Source organism: Panicum hallii, chromosome 1 (assembly GCF_002211085.1).
Source record: "Panicum hallii strain FIL2 chromosome 1, PHallii_v3.1, whole genome shotgun sequence".
In the NCBI taxonomy this organism is placed as follows: Eukaryota; Viridiplantae; Streptophyta; class Magnoliopsida; order Poales; family Poaceae; genus Panicum; species Panicum hallii.
Genome location: NC_038042.1, coordinates 10,243,902 through 10,260,091, shown reverse-complemented (window position 1 = coordinate 10,260,091; position 16,190 = coordinate 10,243,902). Strand labels below are relative to the sequence as shown.

The 16,190-nt window shown below is 43.4% G+C and overlaps 1 protein-coding gene across 1 annotated transcript; it reads right to left on the bottom strand.

Moving 5' to 3' along the window:
- Positions 1 to 365: 365 nt before the first annotated feature.
- On the bottom strand, positions 366 to 3,246 carry LOC112879065 (wall-associated receptor kinase 2-like). The gene is made up of 2 exons (XM_025943392.1): positions 2,297 to 3,246; positions 366 to 2,153 (listed from the first exon to the last, which is right to left on the bottom strand). The coding sequence occupies exons 1-2, from the start codon at positions 3,228 to 3,230 to the stop codon at positions 685 to 687; spliced, it is 2,403 nt and encodes an 800-aa protein (XP_025799177.1). The 5' UTR covers positions 3,231 to 3,246; the 3' UTR covers positions 366 to 684.
- Between the last annotated feature and the right edge of the window lie 12,944 nt (positions 3,247 to 16,190).

The following is a 16,190-nucleotide window of genomic DNA, read 5'->3' as shown; positions in this document are numbered from 1 at the left end:
CAATTGATGAATTTGACATACTAAGCAATATTTGAGCATAAAATTCATATTTACTACTTGTGTGCCTATTTATTAATGAAGAAATGCCAAAATGCATATGCTAATGACATGCCTTGTGGATGATTTGCGTCTAATGATTTTTGTAAACACCAAAGGTGTGACACGTGCCACCCACTGTGCAGTGATGACGGCCCAGGCACGCCATGGAGTACCGGGCCGTGTTTGGATCGGGCCAAAAAATCATGCCTCGTGCCAGGTTATCGGGCTCCGAGCTTTCTGCACATCCATAAGGAGTTCTACCCGAGTTCTACTCGGGTAGTTTTCTTCTGTATCTACTCGAGTCTAAGTACATTGCAACAGATATAAGGTATGGGAACTGAGCTATCTTTTATTATAGAATTGTCTACACTACGTGGGTATGATAGGTGCCAATCGGCGGTAATTTTAATTTAGCATTTTTCCCTTATCTACCAAGTTTAGTTGTTTAATTATTAATTACGTTCTCTTCATCCTTTGACATCTCGTATTTCAAGATCGAAGTTATGTCTTCTATTTTGCTAGCCTAGTAGGCCCCACTTTGAAATTTTCTACTAGGCCCGGTTTATACCGGCCTGGCCCTACCAGCTTTTTTTTGTTACAAACCTGTATATACTGATTGCCAGAAGGTGACACAACCAATATAATCTACGAGCTAAACGTATATGTACTTCCTTCTTCCAGATCAAGAACATCGTGCTGCCTGAATTGGTAATAATTTGAATTCAGCTGTTCCATGCCGAGCAAGCTCTGATTCTCCTCGGCATTGCCTGCAGCTTCAGCCAAAGGGTGCTGCTGGTATCTCCTCAGCATCTCCAGCCTCTCTGCTACCTCCTTCATCGTTGGCCGTTCTTCCCCGTTCATGCTTAGGCATCGCATCAGAAGGTGTGCAATCTCTGTGAGCATTTCGTTATTCATCTCGTCCCTTACCTGGCTGTCCAAAAGCTCTTGATGACGACCAGCCTTCACTGCTGTGGTGAAGCATGACACTAGGCTCCTGTCTTCCTCTGGCCCGTCCAGGTACAATGCCTTCTTCCTTGTTAGAAGCTCCAGCACAACAACACCAAAACTATAGACGTCGCTCTTATCGGTTAATTGGCATGTCATTAGGTATTCAGGGTCCAGGTACCCACAAGTTCCCTGCACCAACGTTGCGATCTCGGCCTCATCAGTTGGTGCTAGTTTTGATGCCCCAAAATCTGAAACTTTGGCGTTGAGCTTGTCATCAAGCAGGATGTTGGCTGTCTTGACATCTCCATGGAGGATTGGCGGTGAAGCAGACGAGTGCATGTAGGAGAGAGCCTCAGCCGACTCCGCCGCTATCCGAAGGCGGGTATCAAGTGCTATGTCAACTCTGGGTTCCTTGCCATGGATGTAGTGGTAGAGGGTGCCGTTTGAGACAAATTCATAGACCAACATGGGCACTTGAACTTCAAGGCAGCAGCCAAGAAGCTTGACAACGTTCCTGTGATTGATCTGGGAGAGGATGAACATCTCTCTAGCAAACTCCTTGATCTGGGCTTCCTCTGTCATCTTCGACTTCTTGATGGCCACCGTCATGTTGTCGTCCAGGACACCCTTGTAGACGACACCGTGACCACCGCGGCCGAGAACACGGTCAGCGGCGAAGTTGTTGGTGGCCTTCTCAAGCTCTTCCGTGGAGAATATCCTGAACCCGCCGGCACCTCCGCCGGAATGCCGAATCTGCTGCTGGAGGATCACTCCTCCATTCTGCTCGAAGAATCTTTGTTTTGTTCTGATGAGCTTCCTCTTCTGGAGCCCCAGGTACAGCCAAAAGCACATGAACACCGACAGGAACACACCAACACTGACCCCTGAACATGGCATTGCAATGTCACTCATCAGAAATAACCGGAGAACCATAAAAGGGAGAAAGGTGCATTGGTGTTGCCAAGATGGGCAGGTAGCTAGTATCTCAAATTTCCTACCTGTGACTACTTTCAGGGCTAACGTGAACTTGTCATTTGGACGGCAACCATTGATCTTCGTGGCATCTCCGCTGAATCCAGGAGGGCAATCACACCTATAGCCTCCCTGCACATTTGTGCAGACTCCGTAGCACGGGTACTTGTTTAAGTGGTCGCACTCGATAATATCTTGGAAGACGAAAACAAATTCATTCATCAACTCTTTTTGTCAGAGAATGACTCATTATTTGAAGTGCAGAGAAAATATATACAAGAATGGGAGCAGAAGAACAAGGAAGAATTCGTGGTAGATTGGTAGTCAGTGTCAATACCATTGCATCCATCGTGAAGGTAGGGGTTGCCCTCGTAGCCCTGGGAACATTTGCACCGGTACCCGGCGCCGTTGGTGGAGTTGACGCAGTCGCTGTAGGCGCTCCGGCACATGTAGTCCGTCATGTTGCGCTGGGCGACGGCGCAGTTGGCGACGTTCCGGATGGCCCAGTCAAGCACGACGGGTACGGCGAAGTCGTCGCTCCGGTTGAAGTCCGGGCGGCCACTGTAGGTGGTCTCGATCCACTTGTCCTCCGCCACGAACGCGTACCGGCAAGCAGTCGTGTTCTCATTGAAGATTCTTGTTTCCTTGTCAAAGCCTTGAACGGAAGGTTCGTAGAAGCTGACATTGGGGGGGATCCTGCTCTGGCAGCACCCCACGCCGGTGCACGCCCCCGGCGAGACGACGTTCCACTGCGACGGCCTGCAGACGGACGTGCAGCCGGTGACGTAGTAGCCCATGTCGTCGCTGAGGTAGCCGAGGTTGGGGCAGCCGAGCGCGACGAAGCGGTTCCTCGCCGCCGACAAGCGGTAGGTAGTACTGCCAAGGAGGGACAGGTATATCGTCTGGTTCCTGTTGTTGCTGATGACCACACCCGCCGTGGTGTTGCACTCGCGGTAGGCGCTGACGAGCGCGATGGCCTCGCCGTCGGCGAGGGACAGGCTGGCCAGATTCAGCCGGCGCCCGGCCAGGATAGAAGTAGGTGTGGGGAGCGGAGGGAAGAAGGTGAGGCGTGGAGGGTTGTAGGAATGGTTGCACACGAGCTCGAAGCCAAAGTCGCGGGCGCAGCGGGCGCCGATGCCGAAGGGATAGGGAACGCTTATGTTGCCGCACCTGTCGGGGCAGTCTGCCGGCAGCTGAGCCGACGCCGGCGCCACCAGGGCCACGCCTAACAGCAACACTACTAGGGCTGAGCTGGCAACGACGCCCCCCATTTCTGAACTCTTGCCTCGCTGCTCTGCTCTCTGCTTGCTTATATGCGTCATTACACTAGAAGCATGGCTAGAGATCGAATTGAAAAGGAAGGAAGGTTCAAGGCTCCCGCCCTGTTCCACTTGCAAGGAGCTAGTCAAGGACGCGCGTGATGTGTTCCGCCACTTGCACTGTTGGGTTGTTGGTGGATCAGAGAAGCACTGCACGAAGCTGCCGAGCGTGCGGCGTGTTCCCCTTGCACTGACGTTGGTCAAGTCGATTGCCTTGGCTATGGCCAACTTGCCAAAAAGTATCGTTAGTAAAGGACAGTCCCTGCGGGATTCCTTTCTAAGAAAGAGGAAACGGATTTGCATTGTTGTGGATTCGTTCTGTATATTGCGTCAAGACAGATAACCAATGGTATATTGCTCTAAAGAAACGAAACGGACATGTGATGTGTTCATTCGCACATGCTCGGACCAGTCAATTCATTGTCATCATTGCCATATTTTTTTTCCGGAAAAGAAAATTTTCGTGTGGGGCCTTTTTTTGATGCAACAGGAGGGGTCCCTACTGATTATATATTATAAAATGATAGAAAAAGTCTTTACATCGAGAACTCAGGAAACAGAAAAGAAAGAAAGAAACTACAAGAATTAGTCAAAGGAGTTTATCCATTCTTCCAACAAAATTATGTGCTTTGCTTTTACTCGATTCATCTCCGTCTTGAAAGATTTACGACAATTGATTATCGATGGTTGTACACTTTCAAAAATAAGATCATTCCTCGCAGTCCAAATGGTCCACCAGAGAAGACGGGCCAGATTCCTTAGATCCCAAGAGCTACCAGGCAGTATATCCAGCGACCTTTGGATCCCGCTCTGGCATAATTCTCCATGCACATTAGAGAAGGAAAAAAGGTCAACTTCAGCTCCCTCAAATAGTGATCGAGTTTCAATCGCATCCTTCAACCATAAAATCGGATATAGAGCACTCTCAACTTCTAAAACCAGTGCAAATCAAGTCCCGCGTCATGTTGACCCGGTCATCATCCTACGTGGTGCTTAGAGCGTGTTTGGCACGGCTTCCGCCGGCTCCAGCTTCAGCTGGTGCAGCACTATAGCAACACTGTAGAACATTGTAAGCAAGGAGCTGGAATAGAAATTGAGATGAAAAAAAAAACAAGCAAAGATATGAAGCCGGAGGCTCCTCCGGCTTCGCTTGCTACACTACCACCACAGTACTGCTACAGTAGCTAGAGCTGAAGCCGGCGGAGCCCGGCCAAGCGGGGCCTTACAATTAAGGGGAAAAAATAGTTGATACTGCGAGTACCTGGTCGTTCGTCAAGCCATGCATGAAAGAGTGGAGGTGCATCACAAATCAAGCATGCTTTAGCATGTTTGATATTTCTTTTCCCTCCATCTTACTATTACTAATTCGAGGCTTCTTATGTGAACTAGTGTTCCCGATCTTTTGAAAGGTTCTGTTAATTCGATTTGGTGGAGTCGTGATACAATTCGATCCGGCTTCTGAACAACACGTTCCGAACCCCGCAATCGCAGCACCACGTCTCCTCAGGTTATCGACCGGTATTGCACGGCCGACCTCGCCAAGAAGGCTAATCTTTACCTGCGAATCGAAGAACGCAACCAAGAACAAGAAATAATGCAACCAAAATTACAGATGTATAATTAACTCACGAAGTTGGGGTCTCACAAATCGACGAACGGCGAAACTGTTCTTGACAGAATAATCTAAGCAAAATCCAAACCCTAACTTGGGCGACTCTACTGAATCTAACGTGTTTAGGGGCGTGCAAGACCCCTGGACGCACCCTTAATGGGCTCCAATACGATACACGGGCCAACAGCCCAAAAGACGGCTGCGCAGCGCCGAGATAGATTCTGGACGTCCACTTGATTCATTGATTCCCGTTGACTCAGGCATCATTTGGTCGTGGGCCCGGTGCCATTGGAAGCACTATGAAAATATCTTTCCAACCATACGTGGAACATCGAAATCGGACTCCGTATGTGGCCTGGTGTCCAATCTAAGGTAGACTGCTCCTAGACTCCAAGGTGGACTCGAAGTTGAGTTATACTGGGCCTCCAAGTGTCTTAGACGTCCCTTACTGGCCTTGTCCGACTCCAAGTTTCCACAAAGTATGCCAAAGTTGACTCAAAATTTTTGCATCACGATCTAAAATAATAGTAGCAGGCATACTATGCAAACGTACAATCTCTTTAAAAAAGAGGTTAGCAATATGAATAACATCATCACTTTTATGATATGGTATAAAATATACCATCTTAAAAAATCGATCCACTACAATAAAAATGCTATCCCTCCCTCTCTTAGTTCTAGGCGATCCCAACACAAAGTCCATAGAAATATCTGCCCAAGGAATAGAAGGAACAAGAAGAGGCAGGTATAAACCATATGGATTCAACCGAGACTAAGCTTTTTAACATATCCTGCAGCAAGTAATGAACCGCTCGACATCTCTCCTTATCTTGGACCAAAAGAAGTGTGAGGCCAAAATATCCTCCATCTTCTTAGCTCCAAAATACTCCATCAATCCTCCTCCATGTGCTTCCTGCATCAACAAAAGACGAACGGAACCAACTGGAATGCACAGGCGGTTCGCTCTAAACACAAATCCATCATTGATCACAAACTTGTTCCATGTACGTCCCTCTTTATAATTCAGCAACACATCTTTAAAATTAGGATCATGCACATATTGGTCTTTTATTGATTCAAGTCCAAAAATCCTATAATCAAGTTAGGACAGCAATGTATATCGTCTAGACAAAGCATCGGCAATCACATTATCCTTCCCTTTCTTATGTTTGATGATCTTTCTTATGTTTGATGATGTAAGGAAAAGATTGATAAATCCAACCCATTTAGCATGTTTACGGTTCAGATTATTTTGTGAACGAATATACTTAAGCGATTCATGATCAGAATGTATAACAAATTCTTTAGGCCACAAATAATGACGCCACGTCTCTAAAGAACGTACAAGAGTATACAATTCCTTATCATACGTAGAATCATTCAGAACAGGATCGTATAATTTCTCGCTAAAGTATGCGATAGGTTTACCATCTTGTATCAAAACACCACCAATGCCCACTCCACTAGCATCACATGCAAGCTCAAAAGTCTTACCAAAATTTGGATGTTGCAGCAATGACGTGCGCATAAGCTTATCCTTCAAAGTGGCAAAAGGACTGCTCTTATGGTTTTCCCCAATGAAACACCATATCTTTCTTCGTCAACTCATGCAACGGTGCAACAATGGTGCTGAAATCTTTGACGAAGCGGCAATAGAAACTTGCAAGACCGAGTAAACTTCTCACCTGTGTGATGGTTTGGGGTAGCGGCCAGCTCTCAATGGCTTCAATTTTCTTCTCATCCACCTCAATTCCTTGTGGAGTAACAACATAGCCAAAGAAAGAAACTCTATCGGTGCAAAAGATGCACTTCTCAAGGTTAGCAAACAAACATGCATGTCTCAAAGCATTAAAAACAGCATGTAAATGATCCATATGTTCAACCAAAGACTTGCTATAAATTAATATATCATCAAAGTAAACCACTACAAATCGGCCAATGAAGACCCTCAAAACCCCATTCATCAAAGGCATAAAAGTACTAAGTGCATTAGTTAAACCGAAAGGCATTACTAACCACTCATACAATCCGAATTTGGTTTTAAAAGCTATTTTCCATTCATCTCCAAGTTTTATCCTTATTTGGTGGTAACCACTATGCAAGTCAATCTTTGTGAAAATTATAGAGCCGCATAATTCATCAAGCATGTCGTCTAGCCTAGGAATAGGATGACGATATCGAATAATAATATTATTGATGGTTCTGCAATCAACACACATACGCCAAGTACCATCTTTCTTAGGAACCAAAAGCACAGGAACAACATAGGGACTAAGACTCTCATGTACATACCCACAGTTCAAAAGGTCTTGGACTTGTCACTGAATTTCCTTAGTCACCTCGGGATTGGTTCTGTAAGCAGCACGGTTTGGCAAAGTGGCTCCCGGAATCAAATCAATTTGATGCTCTATCCCTCTCATAGGTAGTAGCCCCGGGGTATCTCAGCTGGAAAAATGTCCTCATACTCCTACAAAATGTTAGTGACAGCAGGAGGCAAAGAGCTAGCAATATCATCAAGTGAAAACAAGGCTCATTTGCATATCAATAGCATACATCATCATCAGAAATTTCAGCAAGGGCACATTTTATTGCAAGCATAACCCCCCTTTAATTTAATTCCCTCGGCCTTTGAATTAGGTGGGGGCTTCTCCTTTTTAGGTGGGAAAATAGAATTAGCAACTTGCTGGTTTTTAGATTTAATATTGTTCGAACTAGCAGCTCAGCTTGTACAATTTCAGCAGGGGTCAAAGGAACCAAAGTAATTTTTTGTCCTTTATGCATAAAAGTGTATTTATTACTCCTACCATGGTGTGTAGCATCATTATCATGTTCCCAAGGATGACCCAATAGAAGTGAATAAGCTTGCATAGGTACCACATCACAATCAACAAAATCAGCATAGGCACCAATGGAAAAAGAAACTCTGCAAGTTTTTGTTACCTTAGCTTTTCCAGAATCATTAAACCACTGAATATGGTATGGATGTGGATACGGTCATGTGGTCAAGCAAATCTTCTTGACCAAATCTGAACTCACCAAGTTGTTGCAGCTTCCTCTATCAATAATCACACGTGCATGATAGTTCTTGATGACGAAGAAAATCTGGAACAGTTGTGGCACTATAGCCTCTTAGGCTGCTGAATTTGCATACTGAGCACACGCTGAACAATGATGTTTATGTAGCCCGAAGTATCTCAACCACCAAGGACATGGTCCTCGGCGTCATTGGCAGCGATATCATCATCATCATCATCATCATCATCATCATCATCATCATCATCTTCTTTTACATCGGTGGTGCTGATATAACCTCCATCTTCTGTCACCACATATGCCCGCTAACTTGGGCAATCCTTCTTCACATGGCCAATCCCATGGCAACGATGTCACTGAATGCCGGAAGTGTGTCCCGTCAAGGCAACGGATGAGGAACTTTGGGCAGGAACCTACAAAGAATTTTTACCTGAATCTACAGCACGTGTGGAAGGCTTGTTTGGTGCAGCAGGAACGCCACTCGTGGCAGGTCGTTTGCCTACTGATGTGGGTGTCCGAAAGCTGGAGGGCTTGGCCGGCCCCGAATGCACCAGCGTACGTTGCTCTTGGCTGACACACTCGTTGAAGTCCTTAGGAGTGTTATTTCCATCATCAATTGACATTGTAGACACAAGAACAACAACAAACAATAAAGGTTATCCCTAATAATCTACTATGCAGGGGTAGTGGTGCCTCTCAATCAACACAGCAAAAAGGAAACACCTTACCAAGCTCTTACAAGGTTCTTACCAGCAAGACAAAGGATACCTGGAAGATGTAGCCCACGATTGCTAGGGTTAAAAACCTATGTTATCCAGAAGTAGTATGTGGAGCTATAGGAAGGCCAAGTATGTAAGTGGAACACAATTCAACAACAGATAGCAATGCTCAATAAATGTCCAAATTGCTTGTCCTTAGTTGCTAGTCTACTCGTATCCTTACAACAGTAGTGTCAATAAGTAAGGAGCAAGAAAGAAACAATAAAGTTCAGCAACAACATGATATCAACAAGTAACCAGCAGCGCACATGATATCTGTAAGTGTATCCTCTCTATGTGCCTCCGTTTTATCTTTTAGCACTAGTAGAAATCAAATTTTTTCTTTTTTCTTTTATTTTTTTGATATTTTTTCAACCAGGAGCACAATAATAGGAACACCACAAAGTATCAGCTCAATCTGATGTAAGATGTCATCTGTAGAAAATCACGAGCTTTCTTTAGAACGGGTGCTGGAACTTCTGAGAAAAACAAACAATCTTCTGAATTTTTTTGGAAATTCTGAATTCGCCAAACCAGCGTATGTGGAAAATTTTGCAAAGAAAATTTGAAAAAAAGAACGCTTCAATCAGAATTCCGAGCGAAAAGTTATGCCTATTATAAGGAGCATCCTCCGTATTAGGTTTTTGTTGAGGTCGAAACTGGATCGGATGGATGAATATGGTGGAAGCGGAGAACGGGAATCACACAACTGAACTCAGACACGAAGTAAACCAGCAACAAAAAACATGAACTAGAACACAAACTCAGCACTAAGGACTCTGAAACAGAATTATGCAAATGCTAAATAAGGTCTAGGACGAGAAAAACCTAACGACTAAAATTTTTTTTGGGCTTTTCTATGGACTCCAGGATGAAAGAGAAAACACACGAACTAGGTTAAGGGCAAACCTGACGGTGAACCAGAAGCTCTTATACCAACTGATGTGAACTAGGGTTCCCGATCTTCCAAAAGATTCTGTTAACTCGATTTGGTGGAGTCGCGACACAATTCGATCCCACTTCTGAATAACACGTTCCGAACCCTGCAATCGCAACACCACGTCTCCTTAGGTTATCGACCGGTGTTGCACGGCCGACCTCGCCAAGAAGGCTAATCCTTGTCTGCGTATCGAAGAACACAAACAAGAACAAGGAAGAATGCAACCAAAATTGCAGATGTATGATTAACTCACGAAGTTGGGGTCTCACAAACCGACGAACGGCGAAACTGTTCTTGATAGAATAATCTAAGCAAAACCCAAACCATAACTTGGGCGACTCTACTTAATATAAAGTGTTTAGGGGCATGCAAGACTCCTGGTGAAAGATATCTAGGCCCCTTAGTGGGTTTTGGTTTTAGATGACAAAACACATGTACGTTTAATCACGTTTATCTAGCATGTGTGCAGGTGCTGAAGTTGAGAAAGCAAAAAATTTACTCGAAGAGTAGACTTTTGTTTTATTTTTGAGTATAGGAACCCCGTACTATCAAGAGGGACTTTGATCTGCAAGTTTTGACTTAGAACTAGTGCTCAAGAGAACCCATTCAAATACTTGTGAGCCACACAAACCACTTTAAAATGATATTCTTGAGAGTGTCCCTAATGAGTCCGGAGACTCCGGGTCTGGAATGTCCAGACACAAAGTCCAGAGTATCCGCACATATACTCGGAGTCTCCGAGTAACTGTTCTCCGTCCGTAAATTTCTCTGAGTCCGGAGTGTCCGGACCCCAGTGTCCGGAGTATCCGGGTACCCTTTCGCCAACGGCCAGTTTTTGTGAGTAGGGGTATAAATACCCCCCATACCCTCAACAATCACTCTCTCTTGCCCATTTTCGAGCTGAACAACCTCATAAGCTTTCCAAGAGCTCTCTCACTCCTTCTCTTCATTTCTTGAGAGATTCTTTTGAGGGATTCAAGAAGTGAGAGTGTTGCAAGAGGAGTAATCCATGCTAGTGAGCTACCATTCCATTCTCTTGAGCACTTAGTCTTTATCAAGCCGGTGGATTCAAGTTTGTTACTCTTGGAGCTAAGTGCTCCCTAGACGGCTTGGCGTGCTTGTGAGTGCTGAGCCACATTGTGAGCTCCACAAGAAGTTTGTACTCGCCATCCTCTTGGAGGATTTTATAGTAAGTGACCTTAGGCTTGAGCGTCGGTCTCGCCTTTAGGGAGGAGCATAAGGGTTCTTGAGCACCGTCTATTAAACTCTTCATGAACATAGACATAGCTCCTTTGGCAGTGAACTCCAGGAAACAAATCCTTGCCTCTCCGTGTCACTTTACTTTGAACTATTGGTTATTTGCTTGTGAGACTAAGATTTTAGGGTTTGTGGTCGATCTACTATTATACAAGTCTCTAGAGCAAGACAACTGGTGAGAAACACACCAAAGGTACCACTAGCTCTTCTAAATATACTCGATCTAAATTACAGCATCAGTATCTTTATTTTTGTGTAGATTTTTTCATACCCAGATAGTCCGGACATTATCTTCAGAATCTCCGGACACAAAGTCCAGAGTATCCAAACATATATCCGGAGTATTCGGACATCTGTGTTACTGACTGTGTTCAAAGTATTTAAGTTTCAGATTAGCCTATTCACCCCCCTCTAGGCATCTTGAGGTCGTTTCAATTGGTATTAGAGCCTTATTCTCCATCTTTGGAGCTTAACCACTCGGAATCCCATCAATCCCATCAATCCCATGAATAAAGGTGACAAAGATAAAACCCAAGAAGAAAAGCCTGAAGATAGCAAGATCTTAGGCCCAATCGGTTCCAAGATGAAGAAGAAGAAAGACTCACATGAAGAGCAAGAAGAAGATGAGTTGGAAACAAGTGATGATGAGATGTCTTACCTTGAGTGGAAGGAAGGGCGGAAGAAGAAGAAATTGCAAAGCAAGAAGAAGAAGTCAATCACAAAGATAGTGATCGAGTCAAGCGACAACTCCGAAACCGACTACACGAGAAGGCCTTCACGCTCTTCCAACCAAGGAAGCTCTTCAAAAGAAAAAGGAAAAATTGGGTATCATCGTGTTACTCATGACTATACATTTTAAATTCCAAGTGATAATAATGCATCAATTCATATAGGAAAGCCCTCTTATTTTGATGGGATGGGGTATAATCAATGGAAGACAAAAATATTTGGTTATTTGAGTGCAATTCATAAGGATCTTTGGAAGATTGTTGAAGTAGGTTGTGAAATCCCGGAAGATGATGAAGCCACAAAGCCGGTGCAAGCATATGTGTTAAAAAGAAATTATCAAGCATTGAATATTCTTCACTCCTCCGTGAGTCCGGAAGAGTTTGACAAGATCGAAGATGCTCCCACCGCCAAGGATGCTTGGGATACACTTCAAGTAAACAATCAAGGTTCAAGAAAAGTTCATGAGTCAAGAATCAAGACTTTGGAAGATGAACTAAGTCTATTCTCCATGAAGAAAGATGAAACCGTCAAGGAAATGTATAATCGCATGAAGAAGATCACAAATCAAATCAAGTCACTTGGTGGTAACAAGTGGGGTGATCATGAAATTGTTGACGAGCTCTTGACTGTATACATGGCTAGGGACATCACACTACCTAGCTTGATAAGAGCCGAAAGGGGATTCAAGCATTTCACCGATGAAAATGTTCTTGGAAGAATAGAAGCTCATCATGATCAATTGAAGAGAGTCAAGGTCAATCAAGATTTGGCTGAACTTCAAGAACAAGCAACAAAAAACAATGGATTGGCTCTCCAAGCAAATTCAAAGGGCAAAGAGAAGGCAACAAAACCCTCAAGATATGATGACTCGAGTAGTGATGAAGATGATGAGCTAGATGATGAGGAAATGGCTTTCTTTATCAAGAATTTTAGAAGGGTTATGAAGAAGACCAGCTTCTAAAACTTTGGCAAGAACAAGAGAAAGTATGAGCCAAGAAGAAGATCAAGCAAGCCTTGTTTCGGTTGCAAGAAAATTGGGCATTTCATTGCGGATTGTCCAGAAGAAAAGAAGAAGAACAAGGACACCAAGGAGATCTCATTCAAGAGAGACAAGCCAAGGCACAAGAAATACTCCGGTGAGGCACATCTTGGTCAAGAGTGGGTTTCAAATGAAGAAATTGACTCCAAAGATCAAGATGTTGCAACCATGGCGCTCAAGACAACTTCTTCTCACTCCACAACCTTATTTGAAGATCTCACCGATGACGAAGATCAAGGCCCAACCATGTGCCTCATGGCAAAAGGCTTAAAGGTAATATCTCCAAGCTCATCGGATAATGAAATAGATGAGGAAAATGAAGTTGCTACTCTTGTTAAACAATATGGAAAAAAGGGCGCAAATAGAATAATGAAACTAATGATGAAATTAGAAGAATTAGATGAGTCTCTTGAATCACAAGAGGAATTTCTTAGGCTTGAGAGAGAGAAATCCGAAGCTCTTGAAATGAACCTTACCAATGAAAGTAAGGAAAATAAGAAGCTTCGGGACTCGCTCAAAACCAAGGATAGCATACTTCTTGAGGTGGAAGAGGCACTCACTAGTGAAAGAGGAAAAATGGATGAATTGACTAAGAAACTATCTTTAGTCAAGGACACTCATGCCAACCTAAGGAGTGATAATGAGAAATTTCAAGAAAACTTAACAAGCTTTCAAGCCATTCACACAGCACTTGAAATTCAATTTAACACTCTTGTGGAAAGCACCTCCAAAGCTAGGGAGTCATCTAATTCCTCTAGCCCTTCAACAAGTAATGGTTGTGCACATTGTGTTATAATATAGATATTCAAACTTGTGCTACTAACCATGCCAAAATGAGTGCAATGAGGAAAGAGATCACTAGACTTACTCAAATAGTGCAAGAAGATGAAGCACCTCCTCACAAGCAAGTCTCCAAGACGAACCCCTCACCAAGGGTAGGTGAGTTTGAAAACCATACCAAGGGTTTCGGATCAAGATATTTGAGGAAGTATGGATTTGAGATAGGTAAGTGACTTCGGATGAATGGAGAAGGTGCATCACAAAATATTCCATTTGTCAAGAATAACAAGACGGCCGCCTAGGGTACAAATGGAGGTCTAGTGAACATGACTAGTCCCATCCGTCAGTAAATGGTAAGATTCAAGGAACTAGTCATGTCAAGTTTGTCATGGGAGGTACTATATGTGATGAAGGTGCCAAGATTGCTGCATTCTTATCAAGACAAGACAAGTATCAAGCTTCAAGCACAATCAACTCAAAGGGACAAGAATCATTTTCTCATGTATCCTTTTATGCAGATTATGTGCTAACAAGAAACCACCATGGTAAAGTGGTTGCAAAATTTGTGGGTCACCGCATATGGAACACTAGGAAGAGCCATATGTGGGTACCCAAGATGCTTATAACTAACACACTAGGACCCAAGTATTGTTGGGTACCTAAAAAGAAAGAGTAATCTTGTTTTGTAGGGATATTCCTCTGGTGGATCAACATGGGTGATCTATAGCAGATGCACAAATCATATGACCAGAGATGGAAATATGTTCAAAACATTGAAAAAATCAAACGGAGATCATTTTATAACCTTTGCTGGAAAAGATGAAGGGAAAATGTTTGGCACTGGTAACATCAATCTAAACTCAAATTTTTCTATCTCAAAAGTTCTTTTGGTTGAATCTCTTGGTTACAACTTGTTGTCTATTCCACAACTTTGTAACACGGGCTTCAATTGTTTATTCACTAACGAGGGTGTGACCATCATTAGGAGAAGCGATGACTCCGTTGCTTTCAAGGGAGTGCTCAAGCGAAAGCTTTGTTTAGTGGATTTTTTTACAAGAAAAGGCTCAATTTGACACATGCTTGGTGGCAAAGTCTAGCTTGGGTTGTCTATGGCATCACCGACTAGCTCACGTTGGAATGAAAAATCTCAGCAAGCTCCTAAAAGGGATCACATCCTAGGACTAACTAATGTTTCTTTTGAGAAAGATCGTGTTTGTAGTGCTTGCCAAGCTGGAAAGCAAGTTAGAGTTTCTCATCCATCAAAGAGCATCGTCACCATCGTTAAGCCATTTGAACTACTCCACATGGATCTTTTTGGCCCGGTGGCCATAAGCATTGGTGGTAACAAATATGGCTTTGTCATTGTTGATGTTTATTCTTATATCACTTGGGTATTGTTTTTGCATGATAAAATTGTAGTGCAAGATACATTCAAGAAGTTTGCAAAAAGAGCTCAAAATGAATTTGAGACCAAGATCAAAAGAGTAAGAAGTGACAATGGCACCAAATTTAAGAACATCAACATGAAAGAATTTCTCGATGAAGAGGAAATTGATCATGAGTTCTCCATTCCATACACACCTCAACAAAATGGAATTGTTGCGAGGAAAAATAGAACTCTCATTGAAGCTGCAAGGATAATGCTTGATGAATACAAGATCCCGGATCATTTTTGGGCGGATGCAATCAACACGATGTGTCATGCCATCAACCGCCTATATTTGCACAAGATCTTGAACAAGATGGCATACGAGCTTTTCATTGGTAAAAAGCCTAACGTGTTTTACTTTAGAGTTTTTGGAAGTAAGTGCTTTATTCTTAACAAGAAGCCTAAAAACTCTAAGTTTGCTTCTAAAGTTGATGAAGGTTTTCTTCTTGGTTATGCCTCGAATGCTCATGGCTATCATGTCTTTAACAAAACCTCCGGGCATGTTGAAGTTGCATGTGATGTGAGATTCAATGAATCTAATGGCTCTCAAGGGGAGCCAGTTGATATTGTTGTAGGCATGGAAGAACCATCAAGCAAGGCAATCAAGAAGGTAGCTACTGGTGAAGTAAAGCCTCAGGAACAAGGTTGATCAAGATGATGATGATGAGTTGACGCTTTATGGGCCATCCAACACTCCATCCGCCATGCAACCTGGATACTCCAGCCATATGTCCGGAGACCCTGGATCTCCTGTCGAAGTATCCGGACTGAGGCCCGGACTATCCGGGAAAATGAAGTTGAATCATCAACTCCACATCAAGATCATCCTCAAGCTGAAAAAGATGCTGAACCCATTCAACACCAATCTCCAGGGCCTCATCCAAGAATTCATCAAACCATTCTAAGGAATCATCCCATGGATAACATCCTTAGAAGCATAAATAAAGGGGTAACCACTCGTTGTCATTTGGCTACCATTTGTGAACATTACTCATTTGTTTCTTCCTTGGAACCCATTAAGATAGATGAAGCTTTGGATGATCCGGACTGGGTGATGGCTATGCAAGAAGAATTGAACAACTTCAAATGAAATGAAGTTTGGTTCTTAGTAGAAAGACCCAAACAAAACGTTATTGGAACCAAGTGGGTCTTTCGAAATAAACAAGATGAGAATGGCGTGGTAAAAAGAAACAAGGCAAGGTTGGTTGCTTAAGGCTTCACACAAATCGAAGGTTTGGATTTTGATGAGATATATGCTCCCGTAGCTAGGCTTGAATCAATTTGCATTCTACTTGCCTATGCTACTCACCATGATTTCAAGCTACATCAAATGGA

Excerpts from the sequence above, each read along its gene's own strand:
- LOC112879065 (XM_025943392.1), bottom strand. The coding sequence starts at position 3,230 with ATGGGGGGCGTCGTTGCCAGCTCAGCCCTAGTAGTGTTGCTGTTAGGC. Across the intron at positions 2,154-2,296 it reads CCTTCACGATGGATGCAATG|ATATTATCGAGTGCGACCAC; the intron begins GTATTGACACTG and ends TCGTCTTCCAAG.